Source organism: Pleurodeles waltl, chromosome 6 (genome assembly GCF_031143425.1).
Source record: "Pleurodeles waltl isolate 20211129_DDA chromosome 6, aPleWal1.hap1.20221129, whole genome shotgun sequence".
In the NCBI taxonomy this organism is placed as follows: Eukaryota; Metazoa; Chordata; class Amphibia; order Caudata; family Salamandridae; genus Pleurodeles; species Pleurodeles waltl.
The window spans coordinates 51,031,276-51,056,532 of record NC_090445.1 but is presented as its reverse complement, the minus strand read 5'-3'; the positions used below and the strand labels follow the sequence as shown (position 1 = coordinate 51,056,532).

The window sequence follows — 25,257 nt, the reverse complement described above, 5'->3', positions numbered from 1 at the left end:
TAGATTTGTGGAATTCCACCACTGAAGGGACATGTATGTTTGGCGGTCTATCAACACTAGATCTTGGAGCTGACCCAGTGCTTGTGACCATTGTTATGCAAGGCACTGTTGCAAGGGCCGCATGTTTAGTCTTGGATGTGGAACAATTGCAATACATGATGCCATCATCCCTAATAATTCCATGACAAATCTGACCGTGTACTGTTGACCTGTCTGTATCTGTGCTATTATATTCTGGAATGCTTGTATTCTCTGCGTATTTGGACTTGCAAGCGCTTTTTGAGTATTTAGTATTGCCCCTAAATCCTGTTGTATTTGCGCAGGCTGTAGTTGCGACTTTTGGTAATTTATTGAGAACCCTAGCGTGTGCAGGGTTTGTATTACGTAATGCGCATGGTTTTGACACTGCTATGAATGTTTGATTTTATCAGCCAATCGTCTAGATATGGAAAGACTTGTATCTGTTGTCTTCTTAGGTAGGCTGCGACTACGGCTAGGCACTTTGTGAATACCCTTGGGGAGCTGTTGTTATTCCAAAGGGTAACACCTTGAACTGATAGTGCTTTCCTTGAATGACAAACCTGAGATATTTTCTGTGCATTGGAAGGATGGGTACATGGAAATACGCATCTTTGAGGTCTAATGTTGCCATGAAATCGTGTTTTTGAAGTAGTGGGATAACATCCTGGAGAGTTACCATGTGAAAGTGTTCTGACAGATGTAAAGATTGAGGGTCCTGAGATCTAAGGATGGACTTGGGGTGCCATCCTTTTTGGGAATGAGGAAATACAGTGAGTAAACTCCCGTCCCTACTTGATTTTGTGGGACGGGTTCTATTGCTTGTTTGAGTAATAGAGATTTGACTTCTTCCTGTAACAGAGTGATATGCTCTGTTGATAGTTTGTGTGGAGTTTGTATCAATTCTAGGCAATAGCCATTGCGGATAATTGATAATACCCAGTTGTCTGTGGTAATGTTTAGCCAATTGGTGTAGAACTTTTGCAGTCTTCCTCCCACAGGGGAGGTGTGGATTGGAATGGAATGGAACAAGTCACTGTTTAGCTTGTTGTGAGGCTTGTGTAGGTGTTTGATATTTCCCTCTGCCTCTGGGGTACTGGCCTCTATATGTGATCTTAAAACCACCTCGTTGGTATCGAGGTTGGTAGGCCTGCTTTGGCTGTGAGGTGGATGCCTCCGAAGTTTGAGCCCTAAATCCACCTCTAAACTGGGGTTTGCGAAAGGATCCCCTGTATTGTGTGGTGTAAAGTGCACCCATCGCTTTTGCGGTGTCTGAATCCTTGCGTATTTTTTCTATAGTAGTGTGGACCTCTGGGCCGAAAAGCTGTTTTTTGTTGAATGGCATATTCAACACTGCCTGTTGGATTTCAGGTTTGAATCCTGAGGACCTAAGCCATGCATGCCTCTTGATTGTTACAGCAGTGTTGATGCTTCTGGCCGCTGTTTCTGCTGAGTCTAGGGCAGACCTAATCTGATTGTTGGTGATGGCTTGCCCTTCTTCCACTATCTGCTGTGCCCTATTTTGCTGTTCTTTGGGGAGATGCTGAATTATATCTTTCATCTCGTCCCAATGGGCCCTGTCATATCTAGCCAACAACGCCTGCGAGTTGGCTATTCTCCATTGGTTGGCTGCCTGAGATGCCACCCTTTTCCCTGCAGCATCAAACTTCCTACTCTCTTTGTCTGGTGGGGGTGCATCACCTGACGACTTCAATTTGGTCCTCTTCCTGGCAGCGCTTACCACTACTGAGTCTGGAGGGAGTTGCTGGGTAATATAGACAGGATCAGAAGGAGGTGGCTTATATTTCTTTTCTACTCTAGGAGTAATTATTCTTGCTTTTACAGACTCGCTAAATATTTGATCAGCATGTATTAGCATGCCGGGGAGTATAGGGAGCGACTGATATGTTGCATGCATGGAGGAGAGTGTATTAAACAAAAAATCATCCTCCAATGGTTCAGTGTGCATGGTGACACTATGGTATGCTGCGGCCCTAGCTAGCACTTGATTGTAGCCTGGACTATCCTCTGGTGAAGGCTTAGAGGGATAGCAATCAGGGTTATTGTCTGGAATGGGGTCTGAGTCATAAAGATCCCATGGGTCCACAGTGTCCTGCTGCGAGTCAAATGAATGTGATGGTGACTGCATTGGTGTAGGACTGGTAGGAGGAGAGATATGTAGGTGTGTAGAGTGAGGAGGAGACTGAGGAGGAGAAAAATGAGGAGGTGGAGGTTTTTCCTTTGATTTTGGCACTTTAGCTGGAGGCTGTGTAGTGTCCAAGTCCTCCTGAAAGGCCAATTTCCTCTTAGGTTTTAGAGGAGGTGTAGTGCTTTCCTCTTATCTAGTTTCTAAGCACTAACATAACGCAACAGAAATGCACTTCTGAGGTCAAAGAAGACTTTTATTGTTGTTAATTCTTCCCCAACCACAATATTTATGAATGACGAATTAGTAGCTTTCAAGCCCGCGTTAATCAAACAAAATATATCAGTTTGCAATATACACAGCAGGTTATATTTATAAGATATTGAATGCAAAGCAAAACAAATACTTCACCGTGTGGGAAACTATTTACAGCTTCATCTTTCTAAGGTCTGCAAGCTGATGACCCCTGTCAGCCGCGAGAAAGAGATTCATCTACCCGCACGGGATTACTGGCAGCTGGCGCCAAGCTCCAGCACGAGGTCCGGCAGATTCGAATCTGAATCTCTGCAGCCTGTTACATTCGTTACAAAGGTGTGCCCCCTCCTCTCAGTCCTGGGAAAACTGAGCAAGCCTTTTGGAGACTGGCCAGGTCTCCAAGACTACTCCTGTTCCCAAGCTCAAGCGAAGAAAAACAACACCCATGTACCCTCTCTTATCAGGTCTAGTCTACTGTGAGAAAAACATCTTGGTTCTCTGGTGCAAAAACACAGCTTGGAAAAATACAGCTTGGATTCTCAACTGCAATGTCTAACTCCACGTTAAAGGCAATAGGCAGTTAACCTAGATATCAAATGCAATGTCATGTTAAAGGCAATAGGCAGCTAACCTAAATATCAAATGCAATGTCTAGTGTCATGTCAAAGCCAATAGGCAGCTGAGCTGAATACAAAATGCAATGTATAATATCATGTCAAAGCCCATAGGCAGCTGAGCTGAATATAAAATGCAATGTATAATATCATGTCAAAGCCAATAGGCAGCTGAGCTGAATATAAAATGCAATGTATAATATCATGTCAAAGCCAATAGGCAGCTGAGCTGAATACAAAATGCAATATATAATGTGTCAAAGCCAATAGGCAGAATACAGAAGGTAATGACTAATGCAATGTCAAAGCCCATAGGCGGCTAAACTGAATACAGAAAGTAATGGCTAATGCCATGTCAAAGCCAATAGGTGGCTAAACTGAACAAAAACATACAATGTGCTACTGGTGAACATTGAGCAACTAATATGCGCAGTGGTGAAACACAAAGTCATTGGTCAAAACAAACTCCATCAAATGGCAGTGCAGGAGGTGCTGTTAAAATTCTGCCAGTTTCTTTATGGATATGAATCCTGGCTTGCCTTTCATCCATTACTTCCATTATTAGCTGTATTTGGGAGTCCTCCTCAGTAGTTTTATGGCTTTCTCTAAGTGTTTTTGAAAGTCCATGGTCCTCAGTATAACCAGCTCTTTTCAGCTCTGAAGCTGGCTTTTTCGGTATCGAAAAAGATAGCGTTGTGGATGGTCTCTGCTCCTAAAAAGATTTTCAAATTTTGGACTCGGAAGAACGCAGTTTGCTCGGTTTCGGAGACGGAGCTTCGGCTTGACTCCAATGGCATTGAGAGTGGCCTTTTTTGGTGCCGAACTGGTGGGTTGGTCACCAGGTGTCTTCTTTCGGGTCGAGCCATGGCCTTCCGGGAGTGGCGTCCCCAAGGCCTTATGTTTCGGCTTAGGTGGTACAGGAGCAGGCGTGCTCATGTGCTGTCCTGCCGTGACTGGTCTGTCCTCCTGTGAATCCTGGTCGGAGTCGGATCCTCAAACGGAGACATCGGTCTGCATGATCTCTTCCTCTTCAACGTTGAGATGTTCGGAGCTCTTTGACGCCATCTCGAGCCTTCATGCTCTTCTGTCCTGAAGTGTCTTTTTTGACCGGAAGGATCTGCAGGCCTCACAATTTTCTTCCCGATGGTCCGGGGAAAGGCAAAGATTACAGACGAGGTGTTGGTCTGTATAAGGGAATTTAGCGTGGCACAGAGGACAGAATCGGAATGGAGTCCGATCCATGAGGCTTCCACGGGGTCGGCCCAACCAGGCCCAAGTTGGGCGCACGCACCCCGAAGGGCAAGTAAAGATGTTTGTTCCAACGGTACCAAAGTGTCGATAGAAGGTGTAATGCGATTGAAACAATACCGACGAGAAATGAAGCGTTTTCAAGGTTTTCCGAATCAAACTATCGGAGCGAAAAGGAAACACGTCCGAAACCCGACAGCGGAAAGAAAACAATCTAACATGGAGTCGATGCCCATGCTCAATGGAGCCGAAGAGGAGGAGTCACTTGATCCCGTGACTCAAAAACACTTCTTCGAAGAAAAACAACTTGTAACACTCCGAGCCCAACACTAGATGGCAGAAGTATGCACAGCATGTGTATCTTCAGCTACACATGCCATCGAACATATATATTATACACACATCGCCAGCAGTGAATCTCAAGTCTTCTAGTCACATTCTGCACTGCAGCCACAGAGGTTACCTCCTTTCTCTAGGTTTACAGGAAGGTAAAATGCCCTTGGTACTATTGTCTTTGGAGATTCTACTCTTGCTTGCAAGACTCATTCTACTTGTCAGTCCATGGTAATCAAAGATGCAGGTATAATAAAAGGGATAATATACAGGGTACTTATTAGCTTTTAACAAATACAAACATTTCTTTTCCTCAGAACTATTCATCACTTAAGAGGACTTTGGGTCCACTCCTCTAAGCCACTGGCTTGAAATGGTCAATTGAGTCTTGGCTCGGCCCAGTGTAGTATTCATCGCTCAACAATGCTATTGGCTGTATCCTTCCACCAGCACTGAACATAGTCAGCGACTACTTTACAACTGCAGCCCTCTTTCAACTCCTGCCATTTCCCGCCCATGTGCCATTTCAGACCTATGGGCTTTACCAGTTCATGTTGTGGAGTGTTATGAAGACTGCACAGGAAGAAGAATACACCAATTAGGTGTGGCCTGGAAGAACAGTAGCTCACCCCTGCCTCCCGAAGGGTTGGAGTACCCACTCTACCACAGGGCTGCAGGGGCCTGCTTTACGCCTTTGGCTGTCACAGTAAATCCAATACCTACAAATAGAGGTGGGCGAGCCACTTAGAGCTAGAGCCAGGCTCGAGCCTGACGCCTAGCTCTTGTTCAGCTAGAGGTCCTTTAGGAATCTTGAGTTCATAACGAGCTGAGCTTTCAAATGCCTTCTACCTGCCACGCCCCCTCTACCCAAGATGTGGTGATATGGCCAGGGCTGGCGACTTTGGAACTGGGAAACCGGGTTTGAGTCTGTCGTCCCAACATCCTGTGATACTGGAAAAATCACTTAATCTCCCTGTGCCTGTAACAAGATGAATGTGCCCTTGTGTAAGGTAACTGGTGGTCACCTAAAGGGCACCAATACCTTTGGGTCCAGCTCCCTATTAAAAACTACTGAAAAATGCACAGAGGTAAAAACAGTGTTAACCTGAAAAGAAAGGCATATAGATAACCATTTAGTAGCAGATTTGTAAACCACAAAACTTGGATAAGTTGAAACTTCGCTGCTTAAATTGTTTGATCTCCGGCAAATATTTTATTTCACCAAAACTCCTTTTCTTCATTATCACTATGAATGCACGTTCAAAAATGTGAGCAGAATACCTTTTGTACGAAAACCTATTGTGTTTAATTCAATACACAATGTTGATCTATAATAATCTGGGCCATGTACAGGGTTTACTTGACAATTGTCCACGAAAGGTTCATGTTTAAAAACCATCACTTTTAATAAGTACTTCTCAGTGTACTGCTATATTGTGACCTATTAATGTCTTCGAGGCCTCGGTTGATGACTACTGTAACTTTAGGCTGGGAAATCTGCCTGGAGCAAGGCGCTTTATAAATTGCGTGATCAATCAAGGGTTACAGGGTGGCAACTTTAGCAGCGACTCCACTGGAGTCATGCATTGGCAGGCTGCCTAAACATTCGGTGCGGTGCTGGAGCGCCATCTCCTGGACACGGAAGGACCAGTTATAAACAGGTCCAATGGTTGCGACAGAGCTGGCAGTGCCTCTGAGAAGCAGATAGGGCTCAGGGAGAGTAAGAGGCCGTGCAGTCCAAACCGTGGAGTAATGTAGCAGCTGCACAGAACAGGCGTAAGTCATACAGCAAAGTTCGGTAACTAGACCGCTTCCCCTGTACTATGGTCAAGCAAACTCACACGCGTCACCGCTGCCATTTATACTGCTTCACCTTCCACACTGCAGCAGATAACTTATGTCTGCTACAATACAGCAGGCATGATTGCTCTACTTAGACTACGTAAGTGTATGGAGCCCAGAGTGCAGCAGCCTCGTTATACTGGTGCAAATACAGAAGTGCACCAGCAGTGACCTATTCCGGCACAGACGCGCGGCTGCATCACCTCTGCTGCAGGACAGCAGGCAGCACAGCATCCCTTGCCACAGTATACCACAGGCAGGACTTCTTCAGCTCTCGGGCTCTGCAGCACAGGCCTGTCTCACAGCCTTCCCATCCCAGGGTTCCTAGGACCTGTGGGGCCAGGGGAGGGGCCTGGTGGGGGTGCATGGCGCTGCCAGACCCGAGGATGGAGGTAGCGGGGAAGGCGGCAGAGCTCCATCACCCCTGGGGGGCAGCAGAGCGCAGCATCAGGACCAGTGGCACTCACTTCATGTTCTCCACGTTGCGGCCTCGCACCGCGCAGATGGGGATGGCCAGGACGGCGAGCGTCAGGATCCAGCCGTTGTAGAAGGTCATCTTGCAGAAGTACTTGAAGCTTGCGCTCCACTCGTAGAGCAAGGGCACGATGATGAGGAAGAGGATGAGGACCCATTGGGCTACAGTGATCTCCATGGCCCCTGCAGTGAAGAACAAGCGAGGCGTTAGAGGCGACCCACAGCACAAACATATCGAGCATCTGTATAACGAGACAACACTACAGCATCAGAGTCAAAGGCAGGAGGGCTGGAGTTCCTAAATAGACAGTTCTGGTGCGATTAATTAGAATCTTTACACTAGTGCAACAGAAGCTAGAAGAACATTCTCAAAAAGAGCAATATATAAAGAGGTATCGAGGAAATGTCCTCTGCAAATTACTTCAACATTCGACACATACCTCATAAAATTATTAAACAAATATATATTAAAAAAAAAAAAAAAACAGTGCATCTATAGAACATTCTCCCACTCCTAATCAATATATGGGTTTTTCCATTCCATAAAAAAGATGCTGCTGGGTTCTTTTCAACTATCTTAGCCCTAAACATTATATTATGGTCCTAGTCAGGATAGCAGAATGACAAGACTAACTTGCATACAGTAACAATATCCCAAAACATGTCTGTCACAGAAACTTTCACCCTCTGTTTACCACGTGTCATAATATTTTCTTTTAACACCACAAATCTACTACTCGTGTGGCTTCTTAGCGCATAGAGGCTACTAGCGAATGCATAACACTTGCTATGGGATGGGCATTACCAAACCTCTTAGGAGAGCAAATAAATAAGCAGTACGTGCATATATGATCATACAGGGCTTACATTGTAAGAGCAACAGTACTCAGGGTGGAACTGCTTAACTACCACGATATGGGTTCCTACTTTTAAATGCCTTAATAAAAGTTCCACTTCTATTGGTTGACATTTTTCTGCCCGGTATAGGTTTAATGTTTACTGGCGCTTCTGCCATTTATGGTAAACAAACTGCATTCTATACAGGCCTCTAAGGAGCTTTAGTTCGGCCTCCTGCACCCGTTCTCGTCCCTGGCTAAAAAACCTTCAGCCACTGGCCCGAGACACTTTCAATGTCAATCCCTACTATAGCTATTGCCTTATTACACTACCTTTCCTCAGATGTACATACTGGGGCTGGAGGAAGTAGTAAGCAATAGTTCCAGGGGTGGAATGACTGAGTCTGCAAACCTACTGACTTGCATGATTTAGGGATTTTCACCAGCTGTTCTCTCACCTTTTCCCATAGTGGGAAAGGTTGGACATTTACTCCTGACCATGGCAGAAGTAGAAGTTCTTCCAAGGTTTGGAAAAAAGTGGTAAGAGGGAAAGTGAACTTGTACACGCTCAATAGATTTTCACATGAGCAAATCTACACATGCATATTTGCTTGTGCTAAAATACAGTTCACAAATATTTTCTAAAAGAACGATTTCATGCTCTACTTCCGTAAGTTCTTTTGAATTCAATGCCACTAATTCAAAGACATATACCATCGGTGCGCATTTGTGATTTTCTTTAAGAATTAGGTCCCTAATTAGGTCTAGCGTTAAAGACATTTTATGTTTATTAAAATTCAATTTCTCGCTCTCCATCGGCTGGCTTTACTGTGAGTGATGACATTCTGCTCTTCCACAAGGAGCATATTGCACACAAAGTAGTTTTGTTCAGTGCCAGGAACCACTGTGGCAATCAGTGGTGCAACGAAACTGGAGGCCTCCCTGCAAAGAACATGGAGACCCCCTCCCTTCAGACTCACTTAGGGTAGGTGCTGAGCAGGCCCACTGCAGGGGGGCTGCAGGGCCTTTGTTACACAACTGGTGGCAATGTGTGCTTTCTGAGGCCCAAAACTTTATTTTTTTCTTTTTGCCAGTGTGTGTTACAATGGTGTGTGCCTGGCAGCTCTCACAACAATAAAGTGTTACAAAAGCCATGTCAAACACAAGACACAATTGACGAAACCAAATGACTCACAGAAGATGACAGATCGGTTGGCTTTGCCAGTGCTTGTTCATTTTTATGCTTCCCATAATCTTGTTGAAAATGGTTACACTGATTTTCCATTAGGAATATTTTTTGGGGAAATACTAGCATCCATCAACACATTTTTCTAGATGACGCTTCAAAGACAGCACCTAAAGTTTCATAGTAGCTAAACAATTTTTTTCCTGAACATTTTATTTTGAAAGCAAAGAATAATCACTCTAGTTTACAAGCTGCGCCAAACATTCGCATCTAATCAGAGAGCATTCGGGGAGCATTGTACTTCATGTTGTTAAACTTTTCAAACGTGTGTACACTTTATTTTTTACTGGAATCACTATCAGTAGTGGTCTGTGACCTTAAAACCTTTATTTACAGCACTCCCCCTTAAAATGAAGGATTTTCATTAAAGAACCGTAAATATAAGTTTGAACTGCATTAACATAGGGACACACATTACCTCAACTGCAGACCGTTCCCTTCTCTGTAAACTTGCAGCCAAAGGGTTTGTGCTGCTGGGGACTGTGCCTACTTGTCCCAAGGACAAAAACATACAAACGTTTTGCCCTTGACCCCAATCAATATTTCCCGGGTCTTTCCACATCCCTAGAGCTGTTCATAACGGATGACCGCTATGCATCCTTTCAGTATAATGGTGCACCAGCGTGAAGGAGCAAACTACAGTTGAGAGCAAACCAAGGGGTTGCCTTGCAAGCACTGTACTAGAAATCAAAAACAATTAAAGGAAACATGTCTCCCTTAGATGCTTGACTGCTTCACTTGAGGCTTCCTAACTTAACTAAAAAAGGTAAATGGAACAGAGATTATTAACCCTCGTGCTGGTGCAGCACTTACGAGGTCTTACTCTTCTTGGCGCAGCGCCTGTGAAATTCTTCCTCCTCTTGGCACAGCCCTTGTGATAGCTTTCCTGCAGCGCACCACTTGTGATATCTTGTCTCCACGGAGTACAGCACCTGTGATGGCGTTCCGTCTCTCGGTACAGTACCTGTGTTTTATTTACTTGTCTTGGTGCAGCACCTGTGATGGCGTTCAGTCTCTCGGTACAGTACATGTGTTTTATTTACTTGTCTTGGTGCAGCACCTGTGATACCTTCCTGCACTCGCTTCACCATTTGTTATACGTTTTCTCCTCTTGGCACAAGAGCACCTGCGATATCTTTCCTCCTCTTGGCACAAGAGCACCTGTGATATCTTTCCTCCTCTTGGCGCAGCACCTGCGAGGGCTCTCCTCCTCCTCTCAGCGCAGCACCACCTGTGCTATCTTTCCTCCTCTGAGTACTTCACCTGTGATATCCTTACTTCTCTCTTCACCACCTGCGATGTCTACTTCTCTCTGTGCAGCACCTGCGATGTTTTTACTCATCTCTGCGCAGCACCACCCGTGAAATCTTTATTGCTCTCGGCGCAGCACCTGTGATGGCTTTACTTCTCTTGGTGCAGCACTTGTGATGGCTTTACTTCTCTTGGTGCAGCACCTGTGATATCTTTACTGCTCTCGGCGCAGCTTCGGACCAGAGGCTCGGAATGCTCAAAGGTGCAGCTCTTCCTTTCAGCTCAAGATTTCAAGTAGTTTGTTTTATCCTGCCAAAGCCGTATTATCTATCACTAAGTGGCTACCATACGTAGTGGCTAACTGATTACTACCCATTAAAATTAGGTACAGTAACTGTGATGCTGCATGCAATCGGGTGGGATCAGTGAGTGTGGAGTTAAGATCAAATGTGTGGCTAAAAAAATATATTATTAAAGATTTTTGGGTCGTTCTACATCAGGTGGCTACATATAAAATGTGCAACTTAAATGAAAATAAAAAAGTTGTTACTCAGTGGGAAGTGCACTATAGTACATTATAAAACCTATATTAGTTAATGCAGTGCAGATATCTGTGTGCAACCAGAGAGCCACAAAATCAAATCTTGGTTGGTGCAGTGGAGAACAGCGACTTGTACATTTTTAGTGCTACGAGGTCCCACCTATGATAGAAAGCACTATTAATTTGCAAGTCATTATTTTAAACTTGAATTACACACAGTATAAGAGACTGCTACAAAATGCGCAAAAAGGAGCAAGATTAAAAGGGGTTTCCAAAATATAGATTTTAAGTATTACTCAGACTGTACGTAATGCAATCTTTTTTTACATAACTGTCCCTTTAACACCTCTTCAGGGATTGTAAACGCTATATGAATACAGTTACAATTAAAACCACGCACTTCACAGCTCAGTTGGTAACTCTTCACTACCACTCAAAAAGAATAAATCTTTGAAATCACGAAGCTTTTAGTGTTTCGATCAATTAAAAGCCAGAACCAGTTCCCAAGCACCCTTTACATTTGCAGATTAACTAGCTCTGCACATTTGCATTTGTTTCAGGCAAGCAGGCACCCCGGCAGTAAGGCTTGTTTAGCTTTCTAGCAACCTTTGCTTTCATACAAGAGACTCACTGAACGACACTTCAGCTGAAGAATTTAAACTATCGGAATTAACTGTCCTGGGACAGTTGTATTTTTTTTTTTTCCAAACAAAAAATAGAGGAACTGTTTTTCATGAATCCAAAAAGTATGGGCACGTTGTGCCCCTCCGACCCACCCCACTTCAACCTCAGAATCCTGTGCACAACCAGCATCTCCTGCACTTCAAGTGCAAAATATGTCAACATTGGGAGTGAATGAAACCTAGGAGGGGCATGCAGATCAAGCTTCTGATCTAGGAGACTGGAGCGTAACCACAATACAGGTAGTTTTTCCCAGGGTTGCATTGCGATCACACTTCGGCCCAGGCACTCCCCAGAAAAGTGGTCCAGATTCCTGAATCTTTTTTTTCTAGTTGTACGTAACATTAACTCGGCCCAAAGGCACTGGAGCAATTTACGAAAGCACAAATTAAATTGCACAAAATCAAATTCAATTTTCATTTGGGCAGAGGCATTAAATGATTTGCCCTGAATCACCTGATGTTGAGTTGATGCAGAACTCTAACGTGGTTTCCGAATTATAAAGTCGTTTAAGGGCACGTGCTCTCCCAGTTAACTGCAATAATTGATATCTGGCAGGCAAAGATGAACAGAGCCGAATTTAAACCATCCCCCATTCCATGGAGGGAGGGGAACACAAATAACCAGAGGGTGTGTCTCTCATCAGACCCCCTACCACCGCGTAACTCTCCAGTCCTCCTCCCTACCCCAGTTTATTGCAAAGCAAGCGCTAATGGATTCCCATTAGCAGCCTCTGTCGCATCTGGAGGGAGCCGGGGGCAGGCACACCTCATGCTCTGACAGACGGAGCAATACATTGCCAATTAGCAGGCCTGATGTGGGTCAGGCTCAATATATTTATGCAAAGGCTGTAAAACCACACCCTTTCAGGCTGTGCACTTGCAGTGGAGACTGTGCCCACCAACTGGCCTCGGAGACAGGCCCTTCGGCTCATGGCCGACTGCCCGCCTTGCCAATCCAAGCTTAGTTTTCCCAAAGATGGCTTGTTTTACGGTACGATGCCGTGACTATCCACCAGGAGGCGATATAGGATCAGCTACTATCGCAAGATTAAGATTCACGTGTACTTCACTAGCATGAGAAAATGCGTGAGCCGTTGCCTAAACCAAACTAAACCAAATGATGCAACAGAAACTGAGTGAATGCTGCAGCATGGAAAAAGATCGGTACGCATCGTAACATGAAAGCAAATATAATTTATATTGCATATTTCGTGGCATGTTTACCCAGCTGTTTCCGACATTTACACAGTGATACAAAAGCATAAAAGCTTTAGAAAGTTAGTTTTCACAATAGCAGTCTTTCTAGCTTGATTTTTATAAAGATTTTTCTCAAGTTCTCTATGACACAATAAACAGGCACAATGTGATCATCAGCTGTGCAAGCCTCCTTTCCATACATAACAAGGGAGCAGGAAGTGCAGCAATGCAAGCTTCGCTCAGAGTCAGAAAAGGTGAGTGGACAGCAGCTGTGCAAGCTTCTGTCAGATTCAAAAAAGGTGAGTAGACAGCAGCAATGCAAGCTTCCCTCAGATTCAGAAGAGGTGAACACGGTCACATCTGTGCAAGCTTCTCTCGGATTCATAAGTGGGGGAACAGACAGCAGCAATTCAAGCTTATCCTAAACAGAGCGGAGGGGTACGGACTGTTGCAGCGCAGAATTAGATCAAGCTTCCCTTCCATGCACAATATGTGAGTGCAGACATCAGCTGTGCAAGCTTCTCTCAGATTCAGAAGAGGTGAGCACGGACAGCAGCAGTTGAAGCTCATCTCTTAAACAGAACAGATGCTACAGATTGCAGCAGTGCAGAACAGATACAGCAAGCTTTGCCTCCCATAGAGAAGAGGTGAGCACTGACAGCAGCTGTGCAAGACCCAGCAACAGCACAAGCAGCAGCCACGCAAGAGGTACATCACCAGCAGCAGCATGTGATCGCACAGAAATACCACAAGCAGCATGCACACATGTAGACAGTAATAGTGCAAGAAATATTACTAGATTTACAAGGTGTGTCCTCATTTCAGACTTCTGCCTCTTTATAGCAAATCACTTTATTTTCCTATACTCTTAAATATATGAAATATATTTGTTTTCCACCACACCACACATTCTGTAATGCAAATAAATCACACTGTTCAAAACACAGCACTTCAAGCTGGAGATGCTCCTTCTAGTATAACAACAAGCACTGACAAAATCAAATAGGTGTCATCGTTATAGTTCGAGTGACAAATTGTTGTCTTTGCCTATATTTGACTGTAAAGTATTCTAAGAGCGCAGTGCGGCGCGTATGAGTTTTTGTGCATGGTGAGTTTTGTTTGCAAGATTTAGTTGTTTTCTTTTAGGGTGTGTTGAGTGTTCACACGTGTATATATACACACGTGTACACAGTCATATGTGGTATGTGATCCAGTGTTTTTGCTAGTGTGGCTGGGTGTTGAGTAATGTGTGTTTGTGTTATGTATGTGCAGGAAAGTGGGTGTTTTACTGTGAGTGTGTGTGTGTGTGTGTGTGTGTGTGTGTACCTGCCTCTGCTTTATGTGCTTTTACTTCTGTGGTGTGTGCACTGGTGGTCTGTGTTTTTATTGTGATGCAAGTGTTAATGGATTATGTATTTGTGTGAGCTGTGTTGCATTTTCCTGGATGGTCAGTGTTTGTGTAATGTGTTTTGTGAGAAAAATGTGTATACAATCGTGTGGGATGGAATATTTATCTCTGATACATGGATTAATTGGTACAATGGTTTTGTGTGAGTTGGGGGTGAATCAGAGAAAGGGGAATGGGACAAAAGAGTGCAGAAAAGCGAGACAGTTACTGAAAAACATCAGCATGACATCTGCATGCTCAGATAGTTTCTCCTGCAATCGCTTGTTTTGGCAAGAGTGCTACCGAAGGTCACACAAAGGAGTTGTGGTGAAGCCGGGAGGAAATGAAGCTGTGATTGCGTTGGGAAAGAAATCCTCTGCATGGTAATGGACATGTCCCCTTTCCTAGAGTGCCAAATTCTGCTGATGTCTGGATTCCTAATGCTGATTTTTTTTTTCCGTCACAGGCAAACATGGATTTGTGTGTGCACCATGACACAAGCCTCTCTCAAATATTGCGGTCTTGTTGGACAGGTACTTGCGCCCAAATGCTACTGCCTTCACCAGGAGTTAAGCATCACAAGTACGGTGGTGGCAGTATACCATGTAATGATCAGTAGGAGTGAGCAGGTACTTTTTAAACCGTGTCACTGGAGTGAGGCCTCAGGCTCACTCACTTTTTAAAGTTATGCTGTTGTGTGCTTAAGTCACCCTTGGCTTACATCGGTTTGCTGTGCGTGGAGAGTCTGCCCTGGTTGTATGTGTGCCTGGGAAGATGGGGCTAATAAGGGAATCAAAGAGTGGGACTGAGAGCCCGAGATTAACCTTTTGATACACGTATCTCTATAACTAACATCCAGATGTGAGCTCTACTCATCCCCATGGCCTGTGTTGTTGGGCTATCAGCTTCCAGAGTCTTCCGTGCTGTGAAACAAGGCTTTTCAAGAGGGAGAGAACTATGTACTTGTAAGTTTTATGTTGGGTTTCTGTTTCTTTTTAGACCCTAAATCACATTTGGTGTCTGGAAATGGACTATAAGGAGAGGTTGAGACCCCAAAAACTGTCAACTGCCAAGCAGATGGGCTGTGTGAGGAGGGGAAGCTCTGCAAGACTTCTGCCTGTGACCAGGACTAGGGACAAAGGCCTGCTAGTCTCCCTGCAAGGTGAGGGGATATCACCCATGGACACAAAGATTACATGTTCTGGGACCTGGATCACCAGTGCCTGCCTACTTGCCAAGACCTCTATATCATATGAGGAAGAGGAGAGTGCTTGGAGTGAGAGAGCGCTAGTGGGGAGCTGTGTCAAGTAGACTCCTGGTGCACGGTGTGAGGAGACTGCACACAGGCAAGCCCTGATCGGTGCAGCAGCTGACTTGAGTCAGCAACCCCAGTATACCCGGAGAGGACCACGTAAAGATTGCTGTATACTGCTTGCCATGCAGTCAGGGTGGAAACCTGTGCAGTACTGTTTCGGTAGCCCCATGTGCTGGGAGGGGCACCATGTTAAGGACTGCCACGCAGTAAAGGCTGAAGCCTTGTGTGGCAGAGGTGCAGAAACCCCCTATGCCAGGAGAGGCTGCCGGGAGTAATTGTGCCATGTGGACCATGCATGATCCTGCAAACTGAGTAGCAGTTACCCGCAGATCAACAACGGCAACGAGGACGGCATCTGACCTGACCCGGTTGATCGAGGGAGGATGCCACAGAAGTACTGCCACCTCATCTGGATAATCATTGATGCATTGCAAGCACCCTTGCCCTCTACTGGGAGCAAGGACAGTTACCCTGCAGGAGGAGCGTGAAAACACCTTTGATCGCTGCCGGACGATGACCGTCTAAGCTCAGAAGACAGCCTGTGCCTGCAGAGTGCTACTCCGACACTTATGCAGCCAAATCACCTGAGCAGGACCTGAGCTGTTGCAAGTGCCCAGGGACGAGCGCCCTCCAAGACACTGCACGCCCCCCCCCCCCTCTCTGCGGGAGTAAGTTAGACTTCTGACGGGCATGTTGGGCTTCAGCGGACTCACTGGTAAGAGTGCTTTAGAGGTAACAGACTTATGACTGTAATCAAAGAGTCCAAGTGGACTCATAAGTTAAAGGCACACTAGTGAGAATTCCCTAGATGCAGCACCAGTGAATGGGGGTATAACCCCAAAAACATTGTGATGAACCGGTGGTACAGAGACGTGCCAATGTAACACTAGAGCCCCAACCTCAAGGAAGAAATGTTTTGTCTGTGAGAGCTGTAACTTTCTTTTGAATGACTGGAGTCAGAAATAAAATCCTTATTTTTGTAATAAAAATAAGTATTTGGCTGTATATTGAGTTATTGCCGCTGCTGCACGCTCCGAGTTACGATCCCTGTTCACTAACCTGTACCCTCAACTCCCTAGGAGGGAGCTTTAGGTTCAAGACTACCACAGTCAAGTGCAGAAAGGGTGCTTGGCCTGGCTGCTCAGGATCCATAGTAGTTGAAGTTGCAGGGCATCAGGAGTAAAAAGCCTCAACCCCCACTGTTGGGCCCAGTAGCCCCTTTGTGCCCCATGGCCCTCTGAAAGGGGTTCTGACAGACTGTGGTACTAACTCCACCAGTGTGTGCAGCTTCAGTGCTGTTTACTCAGGGCTGCACATTGCATCCACTCATGGAATGATGTTTGAACAGAATGAACCACTTTCGGTGGGACGTAAGCCATCACAATTTGCAGATATTTCATTGCAACTAAGATGTAAAAAGTTTAATCTCTGTGTGACTTAGGGTGGGAAATAGCATGTCACACTTTCAGAACACATAGGAAAGGGTGAACAGGAAGGGGCTGTGCAGTGACTTCTTTTCGAGTCCGCTTCGGTGGGGCGGTTTTGTATTTTACCTTCCCGTGTGTAAGGACGCATGAGTGCCACGAAGGCAGACCTAGTGGGGCACAAAAAAAAAGCACAGCTGCGAGGCATGTCAGGCGGTGTGTGGTAAACTCCCCGGAGGCGCGCCCCCCTCGCTGCTTCACTCTTCCTTTTTTAACCGTTTTTTTTCTTTTAGTACAAAAGCCACCGATTATAAAAACATGCTGTACAGGGGGGCACAGAGGCAGGCGGGCGCGAGGTGGCATCATGCGCGGGCCGTGGGGCCTAGAAGCAGAGGCGAGGGCGCGGCGGAGGGCACAGAGGCTCAGGGGTGAGAGGGCAACAAACAAGCGGCGGAAGGACACAGTTCACACCTCCTCGGGGGAGGAGCCAATAGAAAAGCGCGTGAAGTCCTGGCGCTGACCAATGAGAAGAAAGCCGGTGACCCTGATGAAGCCAGGCAATTGGCGGGTTCCAACTTGTATGTAAACAAAATGTGTGGAAAGCGCGGTCTCAGGCGAGACCCAGGAATGTTTGAACAGCTATGTGGCTGGTCCGTGGTACCTTCAGTCCGTACCTGGATTCCTGCTTGGAAAGAGTTACAATTATGCTAAAAAAAAAAAAAAAACTTTTATATAGCGCTTCATCCTTAATTTCTACTGTTCTAAGCACTGCACGTAGCAGACACTGCTATTGCTCCACTGGATGGTACAGAATGTATCAAACTTTGAAGGACTGAAGGCAGTGTGAACCACACTGGCGCATTAACCTGCATCTTGTAGATTACAGCAGATGTAAACGGCGAGTGTTAAATAGCGCACTCCCAAGCAAAGAAAGCAAAGCTGAAGATGTTCACAAGACACTGCCGGGGGTGAAATGGATTAAACAGGCACTGGAGAAAACCAAGGCCTGTGCTATGGATCACAAAGCGACATTTGAACGAATGTCCAAACGCAGAGGACATTTAAACATGAAAACTTACTCTTACGTACCGGTGTCAATGTACGATGTCTCGGAAATACACACTCATTCCTTTGAATAAACTCCACTAGTAACAACTTTCATACCTAGCAATGTCCCTTTTTTATTTTAATCTCATCAATGATCAATTATACACAAGCCCGAACTCACATTTTCCTTTTTCCGAGGAAGAACATTTTTCTCCCAGAGGAGATGCGTGTCCCTCCACACAAGTGGGACTGCTCCTGCCCTTTGGAGGAGCAAATCTCCGAACGTTTCCAGACTCGGACGGTCACAAATCACTGAATTTAAGAGACTACAGACAACCAATGAATATAACTGAATCCACCCCACATATTGGCATGGGCACAGATCAGCAGAGATGTCCGACAACACACTACTGCCTGCTCTGCGGACCAGCTGCACTGTCTGAAGGTTTCTCTGGGTCCTCAAGCAGTCTGTTTGATCGTGGTGCCTACTGCTTACTGCTGCACAGAGGGGTACTGCTGCACAGAGGGGTACTGCTGCACAGAGGGGTACTGCTGCACAGAAGGCACAGAGGTGTACTACTGCACAGAGGCCTACATCCCTACAGAGGCGTGCTCCTACAGAGGCGTGCTCCTACAGAGGCGTGCTCCTACAGAGGCGTGCTCCTACAGAGGCGTGCTCCTACAGAGGCGTGCTCCTACAGAGGCGTGCTCCTACAGAGGCGTGCTCCTACTACTGTACAGAGGCCTACTGCACAGAGGCATCTGCAGAGGCGTGCACCTACTACTGCCCAGAGGCGTGCACCTACTACTGCCCAGAGGCGTGCACCTACTACTGCCCAGAGGCGTGCACCTACTACTGCCCAGAGGCGTGCACCTACTACTGCCCAGAGGCGTGCACCTACTACTGCCCAGAGGCGTGCACCTACTACTGCCCAGAGGCGTGCACCTACTACTGCCCAGAGGCGTACACCTACTACTGCCCAGAGGCGTACACCTACTACTGCCCAGAGGCGTACACCTACTACTGCCCAGAGGCGTACACCTACTACTGCCCAGAGGCATACACCTACTACTGCCCAGAGGCATACACCTACTACTGCCCAGAGGCATACACCTACTACTGCCCAGAGGCATACACCTACACTCCACACCGATCAGCAGCAAACTACTGATTGTGCACCTACTACTGCCCAGAGGCGTGCACCTACTACTGCCCAGAGGCGTGCACCTACTACTGCCCAGAGGCATACACCTACTACTGCCCAGAGGCATACACCTACTACTGCCCAGAGGCATACACCTACTACTGCCCAGAGACATACACCTACTACTGCCCAGAGGCATACACCTACTACTGCCCAGAGGCATACACCTACTACTGCCCAGAGGCATACACCTACTACTGCCCAGAGGCATACACCTACACTCCACACCGATCAGCAGCAAACTACTGATTGTGCACCTACTACTGCCCAGAGGCGTACACCTACTACTGCCCAGAGGCGTACACCTACTACTGCCCAGAGGCGTACACCTACTACTGCCCAGAGGCGTACACCTACTACTGCCCAGAGGCGTACACCTACTACTGCCCAGAGGCGTACACCTACTACTGCCCAGAGGCGTACACCTACACTCCACACCGATCAGCAGCAAACTACTGATTGTGCACCTACTACTGCCCAGAGGCGTGCACCTACTACTGCCCAGAGGCGTACACCTACTACTGCCCAGAGGCGTACACCTACTACTGCCCAGAGGCGTACACCTACTACTGCCCAGAGGCGTACACCTACACTCCACACCGATCAGCAGCAAACTACTGATTGTGCACCTTAGACTCCTCGAGGACAGGTAGGGCGAGCGGACAAGGCTAGGTCTGGTAGGGGGCTGCAGGTTTGTTATCTGAGGTAGTACAACAAAGAAATCCAACACCAACATTTAGAAGCATCACAGCAACAGCCTGCTAACTATTTATCTTGCATATTTAGTCAGGGCCAATGGAATTAGCAAATGCTGACTCATTAGCCACATAATGATGTATTTATCGCACCTTGCTATACGTTCAACCACTTGCTCTATAATTTGCAGATTTCAACAATTTTTTTTTTTTTTTTTTTTAAACAAGTAGCACAGGTAGTTCAATTACAGGGCATAGAATTTGCAACAAAATGCCAACATCCCAGATGCTGACTGCCGTATTCAGGTACTGGGAAGCTACCATGATGCTAACAGGCTGACATCTTTATCAAAAGTATTAGGTCTTTCCCCAGTATATGCTTTGGGTAAAGTATCTGATAGACAAAATAATCCTGACACATTTAAATGCAAGTCAAAACACAGAAGTAACAGTCCCGCCTTTTATTACAAGATCTCTGTACACCCAGACTAGTTGCCCGCCAAGTGCAAGGCTATCTTTGAAGTCACTGCTTGTTCTGCGAGTAAGAAGGCACGATGTCAACACATTGGTGCTCATGCAAGACAATGATCATTTGTTGGTGAGTAGCCACTTCAACAGGGCGTGGTGAACGTGTGTTTTTCTTCAGAAACCTTTATAAATCTGCAGATCTTTGAGGGCCCTTTTGCAGCAGTGGGGGTGAGAAGGACAAAACGGCGCTATCATTTCAGCCACAGATGCTCTCATAATCGTCCTTTCTTGCTACATAAATTATTCAGCCCCGTCAGCTATTGTTGCAAACGTCCAGTAACCCTAAATACAGAAAATGCAGAAAAACAAAATAAGACAAAATGTTCTAGCTCCTACTGGGGCAGACATACAACCACAGACCGTTCCACAGCAGTGATGGAGGTTGGCGCTATTATCAAAGTAACACTGGGTTCAGAGAACAACGTATCTATGATGTACTCAGTTTTGAAGTCCCTGCTGTACTCAGAAACCTTCGAGTGCCTGCTCCTGCACTAAATCTCCGAGCAATGACACCAAAGGGGCTACATAGAATGTTAGAAATGTAAACAGGATAATTTGCTGGGTCTCCCCTCTGACCTACTTCCGCAGTGGTCCATGATGCAAGAAATGATGCCTCTGCGTTTGAGCCCAGAAGACTAAAAATATCAGAAAAAATATCGTAAACATCCAAACCTCGCCAACCAAGAGTCCTGAGATGTTCACCCACGAGGAAGTAATGTTTTGGGGGATATTAAAGAAGTGGGTCTAAAAGTCCAATTTCCAATCCCATGGCTCCGGCAGTCATCCAGTGCTGGAAAGGAACCGGTGGTCATACGGCACCGAAGGTCTGTTACTGGGACATACCAGGGTGATGGTCTATATTACTTGCACTACCTGCTGTGGTAAATGTATTTGGGTGAGAGATGTACCATGAAACCAGGGCATCCGGTGGACTCTTCCTCTAGCAACAGGGAAATTATGATTAAGTGTTCCAAACTGTGCTATCTCCAACACTGTAAGGTGGGGTGCAGATGGGTTAACAAAAAAAAAAAAAAAAAAACACAATTCAGGAACACCAGCTATAGAAAAGAAAAAAAAACTACTCTGCATCCTTGGGTCAAAGGGAAGAACCCTGGGCCCCTCTTGTGCTAGATAAGAGGTGATATAGGTTCCCACAACGCCATGATGGGTCAGAGGGAACTGAAGTCTTGTCACCAGCAATGGCCATTATATGATCCAGTATGATCCAGGCGCTCTTTTGACCTTCAGATGGAGCAGATATCTTGAGGTCAGTCCTGCCTAACAGGCCGAAGCTTTGCATATATCTTGTGCAGTCCTAGTGCCTCCTCTATGCAGCTCAAACCGCTGGGCTTTACTCCTGCTCTCAGAGGCAGCAGCTGCTCTTCTCTCAGCAGGCATCTACTGTGTCCTAGGCGTGGCCTGGGGCTAGCGGGGAAAACAGTCCTGTTTGACCACCCCCCACCCCCCATACCCCAGCTAGCACTGCAAGGCTCCTTCAGAACTGCAGACAAATACACATGACTGGTCTTGGAGGATCATGTAGTGTAGAAAATGAGCATTTTTTCATGTGGCCTCCCTTCATCCCCCAATGTTGGATTAGAACTCTGTACCCTAGTGGGGCGTGGGACTCAGATAGCAAAACGAGATGTTGCTAAGCACTGGAAAGCATCTGCAGCCCCTTCCCTGGCAGAATGGAGGGCAGAGATGGACTGGTGTGCCAGACAGGAGGAGACTATTTACATAGCTCAGAAATGCCCCAAGAAACATGCCAAACTATGGTGGAAATGGTGGGCCTACCACAGATTGGAAGGAGGGAGAGTGTAAAACAATGTATCATTTCATATTTTGGGTAATGAGGAAGTGTCTAGGCCAGTGGTTCCCAACCTGTGGTCCGGGGACCCCTGGGGGCCCGCAAAGCCTCCGCAGAGGGCCAACGATTGCTTAGAAAATTCAATAATTTTAACAGATTAGGTCCCCAGCTTTCAGTAATAACTCAGTGGTGCGGGGGTCTCCAGATTCCAATAATAGTTCAGTGGGGGTCCCTGGGTTCCAGTAATGATAAAGCGGGGGTCCACAAAAGTTAAAAGTTTGGGAACCACTGGTCTAGGCTGTATTCTTTGAGGGGGTCATAGTGTAAGCAACAGTTGTGCACTGTATTAAACAAAAAAAACAAAAAAAGTCACCCTTAACCGTACTTTGCTAACCCACAGAGTAGGGTGTATAATATTTAGGAGCAGAACATGTATGGCATTAGAAAAAGTATGTTCCTTCAGTAACGAGGTCCAAAACTACATAGTCATGGATTGGCTGTAGCTGGCACACAGGAAAAGTCAAAGTACAGATTAGACACTTTCAGCTACAACTTTTGACCTGTACCTCCTGCAGAATCAATTCAAAGACTTATTTTTGTTTCAACTAAAAATAAAATCTAATAGTAAAATTTGGATTTTTAAAAACATATAATGGAAGTGTAGCTTTTAAAATGTTACCTTTCCCTACCTGAAGCTGCGGGGGGCTAATCTACATTTAATCACCAGCAACTGCATAACCTGTACTTGGCCTGAATGGGGTGTGAAAACGTCTGCCAGTGCAAAGTCAATGGCCTTGGAGTGGGAAAGGGTTGTTCCTCTAGAAGGAACACAAGTCAGGGTCGGCTCAGGAATTAACTTCAAGGGGGCCTACCCGATCACAAGTAAATGTCAGGTAATACCTGGAAAGCCCCCAGCTTTTGTACCCAACTTTAAACTGACACCCAACCTAGCGGGAGGAAAACTACCTCCAGAACTGATTTTGAGTGACCACAGAGGAGGGGACTGCTCATCACTCTCTTGGTGTGCACAAAGGCTCTGCGCCAGGGAAGAAGTTTCCCCATCTTGGATTTTGGGAATCAGGTGCATTATGGGATTGTTTGCAGTAGAGCAAACCTGAACTGCTGCAAAAGTGGATAGGTTTGCCCTGGGGAACTTTTAATCCATTGTTTCGAAGTCACCCTGCACCAAGTAGCTGGTGTCAGATACAAAAGGTGTCACCCCAAGGCACCATCATCGGAACACTTTCAAGACTTGTGGAAGATCAGAAGAGGACTGGCACTGCCAACTGAGAAGAGTACTGAAGGACTGGACCTGCTCCCCTTTGTGTAGTCACCCAGGTTAGCCAAATGACCCTTGCAGTCCACTTCTTTGTCTTGGGTACAAACACTGCAAGGTGCAAGAGGCTTTTTCCCATGAAGCGCCCAGCTGACCAGTGGCAGCTGAACCTGGACTAGACTGTCTCCAAGTGCCTTTTCTTGAGAACCTTAGAAGTGTACTACTGTGGTTGTTTTAGCACTAGAAGAACATTTGTAAACTTCTGAAAAACTTTCCCTCCAGAGGTGTAGAGGAACCTGCTGGAAAAGTATCAGACCAGCAGTTCCAGTGACAGTTTAAATTTCAGTACTGTCCCGCTCAAAGGTCTCTGCCCGAACTTTGGAGATTTTTTTTTTTTTTTTTTGTTACACCCCAGTCCAGTACTGCATTGAGGCTTAGAAGAAATTTCAATGCTTTTCCTGACAAAAAAGTGACAAAGTCCCTCTCTGACATGGAACTTGGAAACTTTTGAATTTCTTGACTTCCAGAATTTCACAGAGACGAATCAATTTGGTGTACCCAACCAGTGCTCCATCCATTTTCTGCCACTTCCATAGACTGTCAATTGTGTTTTAAAATGTTATATCTACCATTCGTCTTATTGGATTTTTGTTGTTTTTAAGTCATCTTTCTCATTAAATCTTACTCTTTTTTCCTAAATCGATTTGGGATTTTTATTGCTTGGTGTTTTTACCCAAATAGTGTTCAGCTGGAATGTTGTGGGGATCCGCTGAAACAATCTGACTTTTTCTGATTAATCATTTTGATATAGCTGTTTTGCAGCTCAGGTCACGCTAACAGATCTTACAACTTTGTTCGAACTTTCTCCAAATGTTAAGATTATTCCTATGGATACCAATTGTGAGAAGCTCCACACGTTCTCACTGAACGATTTCTAATAATGATTTTGTGAATCACTATAATCCCAATTTCAAAATGTTGTTTAACCTCATTGGTGATCGGATATCTTGTAACAAATCCTCAAGGTAATTCTAACGTGTTAATTTGTGGTGATTTCAACTCCAAAGAACGTGTGCACTCATTTCACCTTTATATGTTTGGCAATTGGATACTTGCTGCAGCCTCTCGGGTACACTTGGATCAAAAAGGAGCTATGTTTAGCAAACATATATTAGCTTGAGATTTACTCAATGTACATGAGCACAACCCCAGCTAAATTACCAATTTACTTTGGTTGTGGTTGTGCTTCGATCACAAATTAAATTTCTATGTCCAGCGGTCTTTTGACATACTAGTTATGCAGTACAAATTTCGAATGCTAGCTTTGGGGATCATAACCAGCTTACTGTGTCTTTTTGCCTCCTTAACTTATGCTTTGCAAAACCAACTGAATATACCCATTGTCCTGCCCCGCCCTCAGCACAATGGAATAAGGTTTGGGTGGCACCTCCCCTGTCCAACCATGTTTCTAGACACTTTGATAAAATCCAATCCAAGTATTTTTATGACCTGTCCGCCTGATCTAAACAGCCCTGTTCTAATAAGAGAATCTTTTAATCGTTTGTGTCCTTGTACTAACAATGCTCTTAACGGTAAGGGAGTAACCTCAGGCTTGTTCCCACATTGGTTTCATGTTTCTTGTTCTCTGCCCATAAGAGCCATTACTAGAAAACCAAGACTTTCTGACAAGGTTATAGCCTGCCATGCGCAGGGTAAATTTTCTTTAAAAGAAAAAAAAATGTTGAACTTAAAGACATGAATTGGCAACACCTAACAGAGGCCTCACTAAAGTGCAACCCAAAATGTTTATGGAAGCGGTCAATTAGAACAGAACCAGTGACAGTTTTCTAACTAGCATAACTACACACGTCTCAGAAGCGCAAAGG

General features: G+C 45.6%; 1 protein-coding gene across 1 annotated transcript in view; it reads right to left on the bottom strand.

The window, feature by feature from the left end:
• AGPAT1 (1-acylglycerol-3-phosphate O-acyltransferase 1) overlaps positions 1 to 25,257 on the bottom strand; it is a 181,392-nt gene that overhangs the window by 68,072 nt on the left and 88,063 nt on the right. The window contains exon 2 of the mRNA XM_069237263.1: positions 6,924 to 7,113. Coding sequence (XP_069093364.1) covers positions 6,924 to 7,108 — 185 coding nt within the window. The 5' untranslated portion in view covers positions 7,109 to 7,113. The remainder of the gene's footprint in view (positions 1 to 6,923; positions 7,114 to 25,257) is intronic.